Source organism: Fulmarus glacialis, unplaced genomic scaffold (assembly GCF_000690835.1).
Source record: "Fulmarus glacialis isolate BGI_N327 unplaced genomic scaffold, ASM69083v1 scaffold15211, whole genome shotgun sequence".
Taxonomy (NCBI): Eukaryota; Metazoa; Chordata; class Aves; order Procellariiformes; family Procellariidae; genus Fulmarus; species Fulmarus glacialis.
In genome coordinates, this window is record NW_009190998.1 from 19,870 (window position 1) to 37,218 (window position 17,349).

General features: G+C 38.4%; 1 protein-coding gene across 1 annotated transcript in view; it reads right to left on the bottom strand.

Annotated features, from left to right (window-relative positions):
• Positions 1-17,349, bottom strand: part of CBFB (core-binding factor, beta subunit) — a 39,010-nt gene that overhangs the window by 14,510 nt on the left and 7,151 nt on the right. The window contains exon 4 of the mRNA XM_009586527.1: positions 5,331-5,447. Coding sequence (XP_009584822.1) covers positions 5,331-5,447 — 117 coding nt within the window. The remainder of the gene's footprint in view (positions 1-5,330; positions 5,448-17,349) is intronic.

The window sequence follows — 17,349 nt, forward strand, 5'->3', positions numbered from 1 at the left end:
TCTAAGTTACAAACCAAATAAATCCTCTGTTTTTTCAAAAGCTCCTGACGGTGCATCAGTATGATCATTCGTAATCCTTATGCATCATTTAAATTATTTAAATTTAGATGCATAAGGAAGTGCAAAGCAGAAGTTACTCCTCCACATATTCACATACAACGTGAAGAAACCTGCAGGTTTTCAACAGCCCTGTTGTTTACTTTACTCTCAACAGTGGCTTACGCACAGGAATAAGATTTAATAAATTAATGCTCAAAAAAATCCTTTGAATCATATTTTCTGTTATAAAAGGTTTTAAATAAAGTGCTATTAATATGTAAGCCATTATTAATTGGGTTACAAATTATTTCTCTTAAAGAGACCTTTTAGCACATATTTCGCTCAGAATGAAAATAAATGGCTCTGTTCCCCACCAGACTCTTAAAAAGTTCAGAATGGAGGAGTCAAGTCTAAAGAGGTTCCACAAAACTGTAAGGGATAAACTGTATTGCTTCTCCCCCTCCTAACTCCTCAACTATAATTACTACTAACTCTGCTTATGATTCCCACATACACACAAATGTTATTTTCAAGTCAATAGATTTAAAAAAAAAAAAACTAACCTTGACTGTTAGAAGACAAAAACATGCTGAGAACCCAACTAAATTTTAATATACCAAGGGATTAAGTGCATAAATTTTTTAATTTAAGATAAAGCATCTCTAGTCTGAGAGAATGCTAAATTGCTTTTTTTGCCATCGGCACAATCGTGCACCCTGAAGCTACTCTGTGAAATGATGTGAAGGAGTGCCCCTCGTGGCCTAACACAGTTAAATACAAACATCTGCCAATCGGTAACTCCGCACAGCCAGGTCCCCAGAAAGCTATGCTGAAAGGCAATGTTTAAAGCTGCCAATAAGATAACATTTTAACACTACCTACTTTTAAAAGTAGAATTTGGCCCTATCTTAATGTTCATGCAATGCACAGCAACTAAGGTCAGACAGCGGAAAGTTTGTTCTTAATAATGCAGAAGGATAGAGAGAAAATAGATACGCTTGTCTCCCAGATGACTACAGAAAAGCTGCCTTATTTCTAATTTACAAAAGCTATGTATGTCTTTATTACCCTCTTTTTTTTTAACAGACTTAAATGAAAACAGATTTTTTTTTATGAAAGATTTTTGCATTTTACCATCATTTAAAGTGGTCATGAAATAAATAGCTAACATATAGCCTCAGCCAAAATATTTTCAAGAAATGGTCATAACCAAAAGAAACAAAATTAGAAATTCATAGGAAAAGAATCAGTATGCTGACATCCAGAATGAACACGTTGACAGCTGAAACACTGGCTTACTAACGTCTGAGAAAGGGGGAGAAAAAAGCATCAGAACTTTTTTTAAGTAAAAAAATTCTGCTCTACTCCTGGTGATGTGTTATAACAGAAATTAACAAACATCTCAGGATCTTGTACAACAGGAATTTAACAAACTTTTTTCAAATGTCACTCAAATCTAGTAATTACAGCCTAGCGAATTCAGCTGTATGAAACACCATCATTTATCCATCTTAGTTTTAATCAATAAAAATGTTCCTGGTTTGAATCTACTAAGAAAAAGAAGAATAAGCAAAGCATGAGCCGTATCATCATGAGAACAGAACAAAACAAACCCTCCAACTCAGAAAAACAAAAAAGAGAAGCTTAAACACACCCCCACTCATACACATACCTCCTCCCCCCCCCAGCAGCCCGGTAGGAAAAGACTTCGTGAAAACAACCATTTATCGCTACCAAATCTACATAGCAAGAATGCTCTATTACAGAAGAGAGAAAAGTACTGAAGACAGAAACAGTCTTTTAACGACACTCAAATATATAAATATCAAATCCAGGGAAATTTCAGCCCCAAATGGGGAAGATACTCAAGCACGTATGTAGAGCTTTGTGTGTGATAGCCCACTGAACTCTGAACAAGCAGCTGAATCAGGGCCTCCAGTAACAGAAAGTAAGACTGCTTAGTAGTAAGACATTAATAGGCTATGAATTAAATAGAAACAACACTAGCTTAAAAGTTACAATTAAAGAACTTCATCGTTATGCATGTGGCTTTTCTTCCTAAAATATTTTTTGACCTGGTGAGGGGTAGCATCATTTCCAAAGCGTGGCAGCAAAGAAAAATTTTATCCGATCCCAGCATTAGTTAGTAAGAAGCAGTAAGAGACAAAGGAAAATGCAGGAGCATTACATTTGTATAAGGTAAGCCTTCCAGAAAATGGGAGTAAGGGGTGTGTATGAGGGGGGGGTTTCATGAATGCCAACAGGACCTCTTATTACAAAAGACAGTGGGTACCACAGGCACTACACTGCACAGTATGAGGCACCTAAACCCATTCTGAATCAGTGTTGTTTTGGGATCAAAGTCAGCAGTTAGGTCAATTGCCACAAGCAATATTAAAACAGTTTTAAAAAAGGAAGCAAAATGACAGATACAGGAAAAAGGAAACTGAAGAATGTAAAAGATTGCCCAAATGTTTACAATACTAACAAATACATACATAAAAACCACAATGCAACATCAACGGTGTGGCTACTTCTCTGTGTCTGTATAGTGCCTTACGACACCCATTACTCTTAGGTACCGCTACTACTGTAGCAAGATGACCAATGTCCTCCTCATAATCACTGAGAAACACAAACTGAAAACAAATTACACACCTGTGACCGAGTGCAAACGTATCTCTGTAGATCCACACTGGGTCATACCTCCAGCTCAGCACCCTGTACTCAAAACCCAAGAAAGCACCGACACCTGAGAGCGTGCATTCCCTCACAAAAAAATCCGTAAGACTAAAACGCATGCTCAGTGCACAAACACTTTCTGAAGACAGCAAAAAGGAATTCTTAAGTATAGTTAAGACAGCGTATACACATCAGGAAACTAAAATAATCCAAGAGCATGCAATAACATTTATCAGGAAATTAAAAAGAGAAAAATTGAACCCACAGGTCACCTGACCACCCTCCTTTTTGGAACAGAGCCCACTTTTTTCAGGAACTATACAATTTTGGAAAAGAGTGATACTATCTTCTTCTGAGCACACGTTCAAAGCAGTCTCCTCTCAGTTCAAAAGTCATTCAGACTTAGCACTCTGTATCAAACAACTGTCACAGATCAAGAATCTTGGGATTTATCTTGCACAATCCTCAAGTGTCTACATTTGACCTTGCTTTGTAATCCATTACAGTCTAAAGGCCTTCTAATCAATGGAATCTACAGCAGTTACTCTCTTTCCAAAGAACACACTGCTGCAACAGGAACTTAGCTAGCTCAAATGCCAACACCCAGCTTTGGAAGAAGTGAATGCTGCAGAGAATAGCAGCATTCAACTAAAAGCTTGGTTCTGTGGCTTTTCTGGCAGATTAACAAAAGGTGGCAGGACTATTCTCAGAATAGCGTACCCTCTCTTTCTAGGCATCCTGAAGAAAGCATGCAGGGCTGTGACTATTTCAAAGACACTGTTTTGACACAAAGTATTTCTATTTAACCCAGAACATAGTCACAATAACATGATCTCATGAACATGCAAATTGGTTTCTTAAGTTAGGGAGAGGCAAGGCACCACAAAGCTTGCAACTATACATATTGCCATGTAAAATTAGATCTGAATACTTCCAGCTCTTGAACGGAAACAAATTAATCAATCTGCCCTCCAGTTCTGCATGCCCGGAATAGAGGAGTGCTCTTTGTATTTAGGTGGAATCAAAGGGTTCCTACCTGTTACGTAGTGACCAACTGTGCCTGTAGAACGACTAAAAGGGAAACTGCAAGGAAGTGAGGACTGAGAATGAGAGGCACGCAGTGGAAATAGAAAATGCATCCTTATTTAACTCAGCTCCAGCGCACAACTGCCAGAAGCAATCCCCCAGCGGACTTTGTGCCCCCAGGGGGCACAAAGTGAAGGTAATTTGGAAAAGCAAACAGTTTGTGTGAATAATAAGTTTTTGCAAAAATCACCCATATGTATAAAACACATGAGGTGTAACAAAGGAAGACAAAGGGAATCACCAGCGTGACACAAATCAGTTCAATTATTAAGATGAGTGAGTTGGTGTGAGTCCCTGAGTTTAATGGAACAAAAGGAAGGAGATAGAGACAGCTCCAATTTTATTATGCTATCAAGGTAAAAAAGACAGTTACCATTTAAGAGACATTGAACAATGGTTCAAAGTGAATTACTCAAATTTCCAGAAAAGTTAGGGGAAGTCATGATAGTCTTGGGTGAAAGAAGAAGTCTTCAGAGAGAAGTTAGGACAAAATGGCTATATATATAGGTACAGAGTAAATTATTAAGAATCATTTGCTGGAGTACCAATACAGAACTTGGAGGAAAAAAAAACAGGCTGCAGGAAATTGGTCACCCTTCTTCTTTTCTCTGTGTGCTTACAAACCCTTGTATTCAGAAGCACTTTGGACCATGCCTTCATATAATTCTAACATTTCTAAATTATCAAACTACAGAAATGAATTGCTGAGTTCACCATAAAACATAGATTCTAAGTCATAACTTTGGTAACTGATGTTACTACATCCAATTTACTGTCCACTGCAGAGACAGGTGATCTGCGTGGAAGCCCACACAAACCTGGTGCTTTTAATATCAGTTAAGTATCTTCTTTACCAAGCTACATCTCAAAAGCAAAGGTCTGTCTTGAGTCTGACTAAATTAAGGAACTCTACAGCTGTGTAAGTGAAACTTATATGCACTTAAAAAGTAATTTCCTCTGTGTTTACTCTGTTCTTGTGCATGTCCAAAGACTCAGCTGCTAGACAGTCACTTTGGTGTAGGAAGTGGGTAGATAGGAAGTACGTTTCTCAAAAGCTGCCCTACCTTAACAGAGCAGAGAGTCTACTACTGTTAAAAGAACAAACGGAAAAACCCTATTCACACTCCCCGTATGTAATAAAACAAAAAGCTACTTACAAAAACCACCTTAAAATAAACAGCCAGAATAGACTCGCCAGTTAAATTGTTTCAAGTTACAGACATAGCTTTTCAAATACTTTAAGATTTACTACCCTGTAGCATAGTAATCGTGCTAAGTCACCCACAAAGTTGTAAACTACAGATGATTCCTGCCCCTAATATTTTGATCTAATTAAAACACTAGTTTAGCTACAACCACATAATTCTGAACTTCTATACTGTAAATTTTCTTTGGAATTTGTACTCCAAGTGAAGACAGAAAACAAGCAAATTGGAATGTGTGATCGCTACCTGACTGCGTGTTTCCTTCCAGAAGAACAAACAAATGTCTAAGGCACAACAGCCATGGGCAGACTGTCTTACCTGTGCTCTCTCTTCATCAAATTCCAGGCAGCCCATACCATCCAGTCTCTGTAGATCTATCCAGCCTTTCCAGATTACACAGACACCATTGAGAATCATAGGTGCCTTCAAGTACACCTGAAATAAAAGCAAAACACATGCTATGAATCTGAAAGCATTTACACCATGCCTGTACAATGAAAATACTGATGCGGGAAGCTTCTATATGTATTCTTAGAAGAACATTCAAACCAGCTGGTAACATGAGACTCCACTTAACAGCTTCTCCTGCCTCCTTTCCAAGAACTCATTTTAATCAAGTGCATGCTGTAACTTTTGCCTACTGTACTGGATGGAATAAATTTAAGTTGTGTTCTCATTTTATAAACTGGCGTGCACCAGGATTTGGTTAGAACTCTGTTACTGCTTTCAGTTAAAGTAACTGTTTTTCTTGTCAGCTTACCTTCGTGTCACAAAGAAAAGTGGCACGCTGCCAGATAGGGAAGATCCTTTACAGCACGTTTAAACGGTTAAATGAACACATGCTTTCCTACTGCCAAGAAGCACTGTATTTTACTCCAATACATGAGCTCTTTCAACAAAGAACAAGCACCAGTTTCAGTCCTCCTCAAATTTACAAACTAGAGATTAGTAAAATATATACACCATGCTAAAAATAAGAAAGTCTTCCTGTGTCTATTCTAGCTTTTCAAAAGAAGCAACACCAGATGATCAAAACCCATCTACAGCACCAACATGCACAGTGCCTTGCGCTGCAGCAAGGAATAATGCATGAGCTTAAGGCCCTACATCTAGATAATGGTAGATGATACAGTGATTTAAAGCAGAAGTATTTCCCCTTCTAAAGACCAGAGATTAATCTCTACACCGGAAATTTAAAAAGAAGCAAATACAACACTAAATGAGTTTGACACCCTATATTTAATGGCATCAGCCTTCCAAAAAAAAAAAAAAAAAAAAAGGTAAAATTATCTAAATAGCTAGGAGAAAAATCAACCTCCAGTAGTTATTTCAGCCTACTTGGCAAGTCAAACCCCTCACGGAACAGAAGTTTATCTATACTGAATTGCCAGAGAGGCAAACCATGCACACAGGCCAGCACTCACTTCAGATTTAAAGACTGCCTAGATATTCAAAATCCTGTCAAGTCTTTTTGGTCTTCAGGAGAGGCCCAGCTACGTAGGGGAATTTTCACACAACATCTCGTCTAACAGCTCTAACTTCATCCTCTGGCAAATCCTCAAAGTATTGATACTCAGCGCTATAGCGCATTTCAAAGCGCCCCAACCGTGCCTACCTGCTCAGTTCCACACTTATCAGCTAAGGTCACTCAAGCAGAAAAACGAAAGGCAAAGAGTTACAGGAGGTACAGAAGGAAGGTAAGCCTTCCTTATGCAAAGGCTGTCCTGGTAAAATTAAGTACTGAACAACATGAAAGGCGATCCGTAAGTGGAAGAAAGGGAACAAATAACATGAAACCAACTGACAAACAAGTAATGTCATTTGCCAAAGAAAATACACATTTGATCTCTGAGCTTGATTTTTACAATTTATCACACTTCATATGAAGTGATATACTCTAGAAGTTTTAATTAGTACCATACGCCATAGCTCAATAACAAAGAAATAAAAGTTAGTTCAAGCATTATCTTCTTTGTAACAGCTCTCCTACTACAGGGTCTCCACTACGAAGAGCAGGGACTGGTTTGCTGTCCTTGTATTCACAGGCTAGCTATGCAAGTCATCACACCTATGTCTTCCGTGATGACAGCACACTATGCAGGGTGCAGATCTACCAGCCCACAGTCTCTGCGAGCAGAGGCGTCAGAACCAGCATGAGTAAGATGTGGACTACCAGGAAACCACCTCCCACAGCCCTCATTTCAAGATTAATAATTTCAAACATACGAAATACAACATCACTCCCTTTCAGCACAGTCTTCACTCATTCATCTCACAAGAAATAAATGAAGTACACACCATCAATTTAATAGACGCGTTTAATTCATTTAGAAGTGAAAGACAGTTAAAGAGGCTATTAGAATCAAAAGTCATTCGTTTCTAAGAAGAATGCAGAATAATTCAAAAGGAAAAAAAAGCAGCATAACCTAACACTATGGGTCTGTAAAGATGACAACAGTCTGTACTCTAATGCTAGTTACTTTTTGCAGAAGCAAACAAGCATTTTGCTGATCTTCATTTAGGGTTCACATTTCATCTGGCCTCCCCTATCCTTCTGGCCCACAGCAAAAGCCTGGGAAATCAAAAGTTACATCGGACTTCACGCAGATGACAAAATCTAGCTTTTCAAGTCGTCCAGAACAAGACATTTTTTGTTTGTTTCTTTGACTAGGAATATTATGCTGCCACTAACTGCCTCGTTTCAGCAGCTGTTCAATTGCCTTGGTCCCTGCAGCTGCCAGTGCATTATGTGCAAGCTTCGTACCTCAGTGGAAACAGTAGGCAGCTCAGACGCAGCTGCTGAGGGCTCAGTACTTCAAATGCAACGCCTTACGCATCACCTGGAAGCCTGAGCTGTGCTGGAAATTCAGTGAAAGTCTTCAGAAGTCGAAGGGGAAAAGGGAAATAGGTTGACAGAGCCGATGTGATTACTGATGCCTACTATCTGCCCTAAGCACAGTGACCCACAGCTGAGCTGCTGACAAAGCAGCTTGTGAACCACTGGCATGCAGCCTGACCTTTCGAGATAAAGTACTCCGCCTTTGCTCCTGAATCAGAGCCCTTAAAGCCTTACACCACTGGATTCAATAGGTCTTCAAAACGCAGATAATAAACATTTTTCACCTCGGAAAGGATGAATTCCTTAGCAAGATATTTAAGTTTTGAAATTACTACATAATCATTCAGACTTAGTATAATTCGTATTGAAACCACATGCGCTTATGCAGGAACTTCTCTCTCATTAAAACACACAATAAAGCATACTGGTGCATTTTCCTTTATTTTAGAGAAGGGAATTTAGACTCCTTTTCTCCCTCTCCTCTTTCTGGAGAATGGAAACCACCTAAGACTGTAGCCAAAACCGTTTAACCACATATTTCCTTCTCTTCAGATAAAGCCATGCTGGTTCCCTTTCAATTTCCAAACTTAACAGAATTATTAATAAATTACTGCTCTTGTCTATGAGCACATGACCTGTTATGGCACCTCAAAATCCAGCACAAAGTTGCCTTTTAAAAACTTTCAGAATTCTCTATTCTGAAAGTTGCCTTAAGACAGTCACAGTCAGAGAGGAAAGGCAAAAGCCACAGTATTTCTATAAAGACCCCAACTTCCCTCTTAATATTATTGAGCTATACAATTTGATTAAAAGTAGATAAAAGGATGTCTTTGTTAGAATAACTCTTTCCAAATTTTGTTGCTAACCCCAGATTAACTGCATTTATATAATTTTATAAATCCTCCCCACACCTCCAGGTGCTTTTCATAATAATATCTGCAAGTCAGTCTTGTTAAACTCAGATGCTTAGGTAAAAAGCGCTAGAGAGCAGTAGGAAAAAGGAGGGGTTGGAAGTCAGACAATTACCAATTTCGTATTCAGTGGACGAATTTAATGCTACATAAACACAATTATAGGGACATACAAGAGGGAAAGATATATTATACAGCTGCCTCCTTTCAGAGTACAGTCCATCCTATAAACCAAATGAGGTATGGCTTTTCTGACAGTGACAGTAGACAGTTGTGTAACTTAGTTAAGTATTATCATACACATGTTGAAGGAGGAGAGTAAGTTCTCCCTCATTTTGCACCCTCATTTTCCACACACTGGCACAGCCAAAGCTAATTAGTTTGTTAGATTTTGAGACCAAGGTAAACTGTCACATACCGAAATCTGCAATTTGAACTAGCTTATACCAGCTGAATTTTTGTTCAGGTGGTTGTTATACAAAAGTTTCATTTCACTTCAAACTACATCTTTCATTTCAAACTCCTACTACAAATCAAAGTAGCATTAGAATTTTTTAGGCGAGAAAAGTAGACATGTTACTTTTACATTGGAAACAGGCTTTTAGTGTTAGAACAAACATTCTGCTTGCTGACTGAACAACCAGCAAGAGTAAACACTCTTATCTCGCGGCAGATTATCTGGATGGAAGACAAACAGCACCATAAACACACAAACTTGAGAAGGTGCTGCATGAATAAGTTAGGCTCTAAGTTGTTGAGCTGTGTTCGTGCTTTCTCAGCCTACCAGCTGGCTTGATCTCAAAGACCTCTGTGCCACACCTTCAATATATAGGGTATCTCACCTTCCTTTTCGTACTCTTTCAACTAATTTGTTATTTCTTTTCATCTGCATTTAAATGAGCAACCCTCTCCTCCAACTCCAACTAACTGTGAGTTAGCTTTGTTGTTAAAAATAGGCAGGGACCTGGCTCCTGTAACACCATTCGCTCATATTTTAAAAACCAAACTTGATTTGAATATAGTGAAGCAAAGAACTATTCTCAATGACTTTAAAAGCTGCTTTACTTGAGCACAAGAGGCAAAACCTCAGTTTCACATCCTATTTTAGTCCTCTAGTAAATCCTTATCTCGCAACACCAGGGTATTTAACTGATGTGCTACAGATATGCTATCTGCATGCTCCACCCACACATCCTGCAGTTACAGAAAATGTTCCTTCTCCCTAAAGCAACTAAGCCATTTCCTCCCCCAGAGACTGCACACAGTTCTCACCACCCACTGACTAATGAATCAGCATGCTCCCAACGCAACGGCCATGGCCAGCGATAGGCCCAGCTTCACCCCCCCAGGACCGCCAGCCCCCAGCAAAGCCGTGCAGTCCCCTCCCTTCTGTTTTCATTTTCCCAGCACACTAGAGCAAAACGCATTCTTTCGGAAGAGGCTCCGTTCTGACTCACCGTATGCCTCACCACACACGCATCTGCCCATTCATAACTGCTCACATAAGCTGCCTCTCTCTTGAGCCGGGTGCGTACGTCCCAGTTTTGATCCCACCTTCCCCTGAATCATACCCCACTTTTAAATATTTAAACAGCAGTCTCCCCAGTGACTTCATATATGAAACACTAAGAAAGGAACATCTGTAAACATTTAATCCAAGTAGGAAAGATGTTAAATCGGTCAAGGCTAACCTCATCATTTCAGCTTCTCTTAATATGGTCTGCATACACTTCTGAGTAAAAGGAGACTACCTATTCAGCTTGTTAAAATAGGAAATTATGTATTCATCTGTTTCCTTTAACAGAAATCTTAAAGGAGTACATACACATTTTCATGAATAAAATGCTGTGGTCTTGCCATACAGATTCAGCATGACTGTTCTGAAATGTGAAGTTGAGTCAGTCCTCCCTCCTCAAACACCAGGACTCTCACTTGCACATACATGATAATCAGAGAAGGGTTGCCTGGGTTTCAAAAAGGGGGCAGAGCATAAGAGAGGAAGCAATCTATGAAAGGCAAAAAACAGCAAAAAGTTTTTCTAAAACTTTGCAACAGAATTTATACGCTAAAATCCTCAATTATTTGGGGAGCAAAACAGAATAGTGTCTTCATTAGTATGAAGATGTAACCAAAGTTACAGCAAAAGCTGACAGCTCCATAACAAGGCTTCAGACTACACTTTTAGATACTGATCACTCATATTTTAAAAGAAACTAATGAAAAATAACCAAGTCATGGACAGAGTTTACATCACTTATCAGACTTTGTCAGTCCAATTCTGAAACAAAACCTTTGTAACATAGTTTTAACTGGGAATGAAAACAGTAAATAGAAACAGATGAAAAGAATCACATTTAGAAAGTCACTATGAGTGAAATAGACCTTTTAGTGTCTTAGAAAAACAGACACATCATGACAAAACATTAGAGCGTAAGAATCCAACAAATTTAGATCAATCCTTCTGTCTCATGCCTCAAAGCATTATTCTTCCTTTAAACATAAAAAGAAAATGTTTTCTAATTTATTTTGAAAGCTACATCTTGAAACAGCTTCCACTGTATGAAAATGAGGTTTTGTTAAAATTTAAACCTTACACTATTTTGCAAAAACACAAAGGAAGCGATACTTCCTGACAAAAGAAGAATCTTTCCGAAACAGTTGTACACGGATGACCAAACTGTGGCTTTCAAGATGAACACAGCTCTATGTTTCTCAAGGGTGGCACCATTGTCACAACTGTACCACACCACCGACAACAGGCCCTTGCTGGCTGACGAGCAGCTGCCAACGTGGGACTGCCGGGACGGTGCTGGCTGGAGCAGCAGGGCTGCCCAGGGACAGCAGAGCCTGCGGCGCCCAGCATCATGGCTCCTCTGCCTGTGACCTGGTCCTATACCTCCTCCTTCTTGTGATGGCACAAAGACATTTCACTTGCAACTTCAGACTATATAAATAACTCGATAAGAGCCTGGTAAGATCAGGAATGACCAGGCCTACTGTAGTGCATGAAATATTCTTTGGAAAAAGCCTGTTTCAACTTCTTAGTTTTCCTCTTTCCTCTACATTACCTACACATGCCGTAACACCCACCCAAAACCCAAACACAAATAAACCAAAAAACCAACAACCCAGGCATTAGTGTTTTTACAGACAACAAGAATTTCTGGAAAGAAAGTTTAACATTCAAAATGAAATAAGGTTACTCTATTTCATCAGCTATGACAAAGGTCGATTCCTCAAGCAAAACCAGAAATATTAACAAAACAGTATGCTTGCTAAGAGTCTCGATCCAGACTGTTATGCTTAGGAAAAAAAATATGTAGAAAATAAAAGTTGTAAATGCAGTCTTTCATACTACAATGTTTTAAGATCACAAAAAGCAGTGGAAATACAAACTCATCGACTGTGAGGAACAAAATATTTTGAAGAAAAGAATTTGCTGAAATACAAAATATCCCACGAATTGCTAACTGCCTGTACTAGAATTTTAATAGCAACAAGTAAAAATAGCTGAGCACAGGGCTAACTAATTTAACTACTATTTGCAGGGCGTTGTTGTATATAAGCAGTTAAAATTGTTGTTAAAGATTTTAAACCCCTCTATTTCCCTCCCTTTAGAGCAATATATCCCTTGATCATTCTGCTTCTGCATACTGGAGCTGATTAAGATAAATTTTAAGCTTAAAGTGTATTAGAAAAGTGGCAACTATGATTTAATTTCTCAGAAAGATTTTTAATTTAGTCTGACCTTTATCAAAATACTGTACCTGCCAGATGCAGGAGACAGAGGAATACAATTTTTTTTCATGTAAGCTTTAGACTCTTAAATGCATCTCCCCCACCCCCCATGGAAGCCTATGAATTTATACATGCCTGTATATACATGCTAATGTCAAAGGTGATTCAAATACAGCTTGAAATATCAGCTTAAGGCATTTCACAGCCAAAGGGGAAAAAAAAAAAAAAAAAATCAAAAAACTTGAGCCGTAAGTTCCATTCAAGAACACCACCACCAAAAAAAAAAAAAAATCTATTTTAGTTCTCTAATTATAGCAAAAGATGTTTGGATAACAAGTGATAGCATTCCCTTAGTATATTCCATCAGGAAAGAATGCACTCCGATTCACAACTGGAAAACCATCTCAGAAAATACTTGCTACAATTTTCAACTTCATAGCAAAACCTGATGGTCTGCTATTACGTACTTCGGCCAATTTTTAAGTATGCTTATATAAATCACCTGTTTTTATTTCAAATAAAACTAAAGTTTCAGATAAAATTCAGATGCAGCACAACGCATTTTTACAATTCTATGTAGTAAAAATATCCATGTGTGGACTCACATTAAAAATGTCTTTGTAACTAGTATCAAAGCTGTGACAAAACCTCTCTCAACATGCTTTCTGTATTACTGAAATACTACAGCGATGGTTTTTGTTTTGGTTTCTAAAACTTCAAAAAAGAACAGGAAAAGAATCTTCTTCACTTTACTGGAAAGACAGAATTTACAAGTCACTTTTAGAAAACCTGGTATTTTTACGGGTTTTTGGTGGTTGTTGTTTGTTGGGATTTTTCTGCATAGCTAGCTCAACTGTGTAATCACGACTCCTTTTCGAAAGCAGATCAATGCTGCATTATATTATGCAGGTTACTATTTCAGTTAACTAAAAAACAAGTCCATAAGAACAGATAGGAAGCATTAGGATGTCAGAACAAATGCAATTAAGATCTGTGGAGACTACAGCATTTTATTCCTGGGCTGAGATCACCGGTCAGTACTTATGGATAGAAGTTAACAGAGCAAAATACTAAAATGCTACTGCACAGAAATTATATTCATCATTTAGTAACAAATAAGTCTCCAGACACAGTTCCAAAATACTGCAACTGCTGGACTAAGCAGGAAACATACACTACACTTGACCAAAACCACCAGAAAACCCCTAATACAAAGCAAAAAGCAGGTGGCTTCTTGTTTTTGCACTTGTTTTGTCACTACAAAAAGGTCTAATGCCTCCCAACATGAAATGCATCTCATGCCCAGGCTCACTCCATTTGCCTTCAAAAAGACAAAACCAACCATACAGCTGGAACTGAGAATCAACAAAAATGCAATAAGCAGAATATAAGGATAGTCTGAAAGGCAAATACAGGCCAGGGTTTTCCCCTGTGAAACTTTAACAAGTCTTTCATCAGTATATCTTTACCACTAGATTCTACATGAGAAAGATGCTGCATTTTAAATCTACTCTCCCGAAACAGCATGCATTAAAAAAAGACCCAATTCTTCTTGCAACATTTGAAAAGAATAATGTTTTTGCAGCAAAATATTGCTAGGAGACTGCTGCTGTTTTGCTGCTGCAAGTATGCATGCAACTGACAAATGCTTATGCTTATAAAACCAGTTAACTAACAGGGACACACACTGTTTTCTGCCACGTTGACAGAATATATTTTCCGGATGGAAATTTCAAAATTGGTTGGGAAATTAGTTCTTTTCAAGCTTTCGGAAAATAGCACAGCAGTTATAACTAGAAATAAAGGGTTTGGAAAGAGAGCTTTATCTAAAACGTATCATTTACATACCATGCTACCTGCGTGCAAATAAATAGCCTATTAAACCTGTATTTTTTACATGAAAATTTGAAATGTGTCATGCAAGTATACTCAACTAGAAGGTACCTGATTTTGACAACAGGGGAAAGGAACTAATAAAAACCATCCAGGATGTTTCATGACCAGTCTGCTGTAAGACCTTGTGAAGTGATTAGAAACAACGGCCTTCTGGTTTGCTATAGCTAAACTCCCAATAGTTTTCTGCAACGAAAACCCACCCAGCTACCAGGCTGTGCAATCACATTACAGGGTACTGTACGCTGATTCCCCTAGTTGGAGGCATCTGGACATGAGATGATTGCCCACTGCCCCTCTACCCAAGTGAAAATGCTTGCCCTCATTAGGGGAAAAAAAAAAGAAAAAAAAGAAAGAAAAGTAAAAATCAGAGAAGCATGCAAGCTTTATAAAGAAATCTCAAAACGCTCTTTAGTAGCACGAGAAAAATACACTGCTAGAGTTGTTTTACTTTGTCTAGATGCCTTCCTGCCTTAGTTTTCCTATTCTTATGCATTCTTCAGGCTTGTATTAGTTTTCCAAAAGGAAAGAGAAAAGTCCAATAGTGCCGCTACTGAAGAATGTAAGCTTTCCCCTTTTTTAATCAATTTTATTTTTTTTAAAAGGAATACATTGGCTGAAAAGAAGCTAAAAGTTTCTTGTCATCTCTGATGTGTTTTGTCAAACAATGCTGGCTGCTCCTCAACCGCCATTAAGAGATATTTCATCAGGACATAAAAGCCCCCATTCAGTGTTCCGTTGCTGCTTTCCTCCCTTGATTTCAGACCGAAAAAGTATTTTAAATATGCGACAGGCAACACTTTGTCCTCGGTCATTGTATTTCAACAGAAAAGTAAAAGTTTAATGATCCTTACTGTAAAAATTATGCCAGATTTAAGAACTCTATCACCTTCCATAGGTTTTATATTCTGTATTTATACTGAAATGAACAGGTAAAACAATTTGCATACCCAGAAGTCCCACAACATAGAGCTGCTGCCTGCAACTGTTTAAGCAAAGTATCTTAAATACAGAAGAAGGCAGAAGTACTGCAGACTCCTCAAGTAGCTACAATTTGGATCTCACATACAAGTCTTGGTATTAATGTAACAGAAAATACATGGACTTTCTGCTTAGACAAAACATCTGCAGCATCAGCTATTCCCCAAAAAATGATCCTTTCATTAGCACTCATGTTCTTGGAATAGCAGTTTTGTGCAAGAGTCCTAATTTTTTTTTCCATATTATTGTCACAGTACATATTTCACCAGGCCAACTTGTTAAATATCAAATATGCAATTATGCAAGCTAATTAGCTCATTTTATTACTTGTACTTTGGACAATAAAGCTTGAAGAAACATTTCAGTAACTTTCAGAAAAACGACACTTTCTTGTAGCAAATGTTTCATCATCTTATTGAATTTTTCTTTTTTTAAATATGAAGTATTAAGTGATTTTTCACAAAGAAACAGACATCCTCCAACAGCAATGCTCTTTTTCTCATTCATTTATACGAAGAGCAGAGAAGCATAATGTTAACAACATTGCTTAGTGAGTGGAGACTGATATGCATACAAGAGGATTCAAGTATCCAAATATCTGGATTTCTTCCACTATCTATGCTGCAGAGATCTCAAGTACTGCTTTCATCCACACGGCACTCATCTGTCCTTATATATAGCTGGCAAAATTTAGGTCGCTAACTCTGCTTTTGTTCCTCTTCTGGGAAACTTTAGGAGGATGGTATGAGTAAATTCGAAGTCTTGTCTATACAACTCTAATAGGCATTTAGATCACTGGAAAAAGTTCAAGGCAATATATAAAATATGACTGAATAACTGCTTCTACAACATGTAATAAAAAGTAATCAAAAGCAGGTTTACTGATGGCAGATCTTAAGTACTTCGGACCTACAGAAAGGGTTGATAGGTAGGCATCACAAACAGCACAGCCGTGCTGGAAGTACTGTTCATAAGCTTTGTTTCAAAACGGCATCGTCACCACATGCTCCGTAATGCATGAACAAGGCTGCGTGCAGTAACAAAAGTATTCGGAGGACGGGGGGGAGTGAAAGGATTATGGGAAAAGGCTGTGGATATTTGTCACATGAGAGATGCCTGGTGTGACTCATGCTTTAGTGGCGGAGGGCACCCTATGATAAATCACTCTTCAGGAACAACTGTCCAAGTCTCAGCCAGTGGCTGCTTGCCAGCACAGGACAACATGTACCTAACAAGCTATGAGCTCTAAAGGTTTCTCTTCCCAAAATCCAAGCTCCTAACTGTTAATAGTGTATAAACTGGATGCAGATAGAGGCATCTCCCAATTTTGAGGGAAAGTGAATATGCAAAGATACACTATAACTACCTGGCTTCACATGGAGTTTCAATTAAATAGCTCTCCTCTATGCAACAGCAGGTCATAATGAGTAACACCTCAAAGTATCTAGGCAAAACAAGGAAAAGTTCTCTCTCCTCTAAAGCAAAAATAGTATAGGAGCATAAACAAAGAAATGACATATCTGGACAAAAAAAAAAGAAAAAAGAAACTGAGCAGTCTCTGCTAAATAAAAGACTCTTAAGCACAAACAATAATAAAATCTAGAATCACAAGCATCTACAGAAAACTAGTGTTTTACCCAAACCATGTAGATGATCCTGGATGAAAACTGATCAAGGGGACCATCCAGGAAAGTGGATTCTTCTCATTCACCAAGCCTTTGTAGGACTCCCACCACGCAAGTCCAAGGAAAAATTAAGCCGTTTAGCCAGGCTGGGTACAAACTAGGTACGCCACCAAACCCATTTATCCACTGTCAGATTAACCACACACTGACTTTCTTGTTTAAAGCTTACAGAAAAAGCCTAAGATAAAAAGGAATGACAGTGACATGGGCTTCATCAGGGCAACACCACTTCCCTTGACTGAAGCAGGCAAAAGCACCTCAAAGGGCCCGAGCACACAGATGGTTCAGCA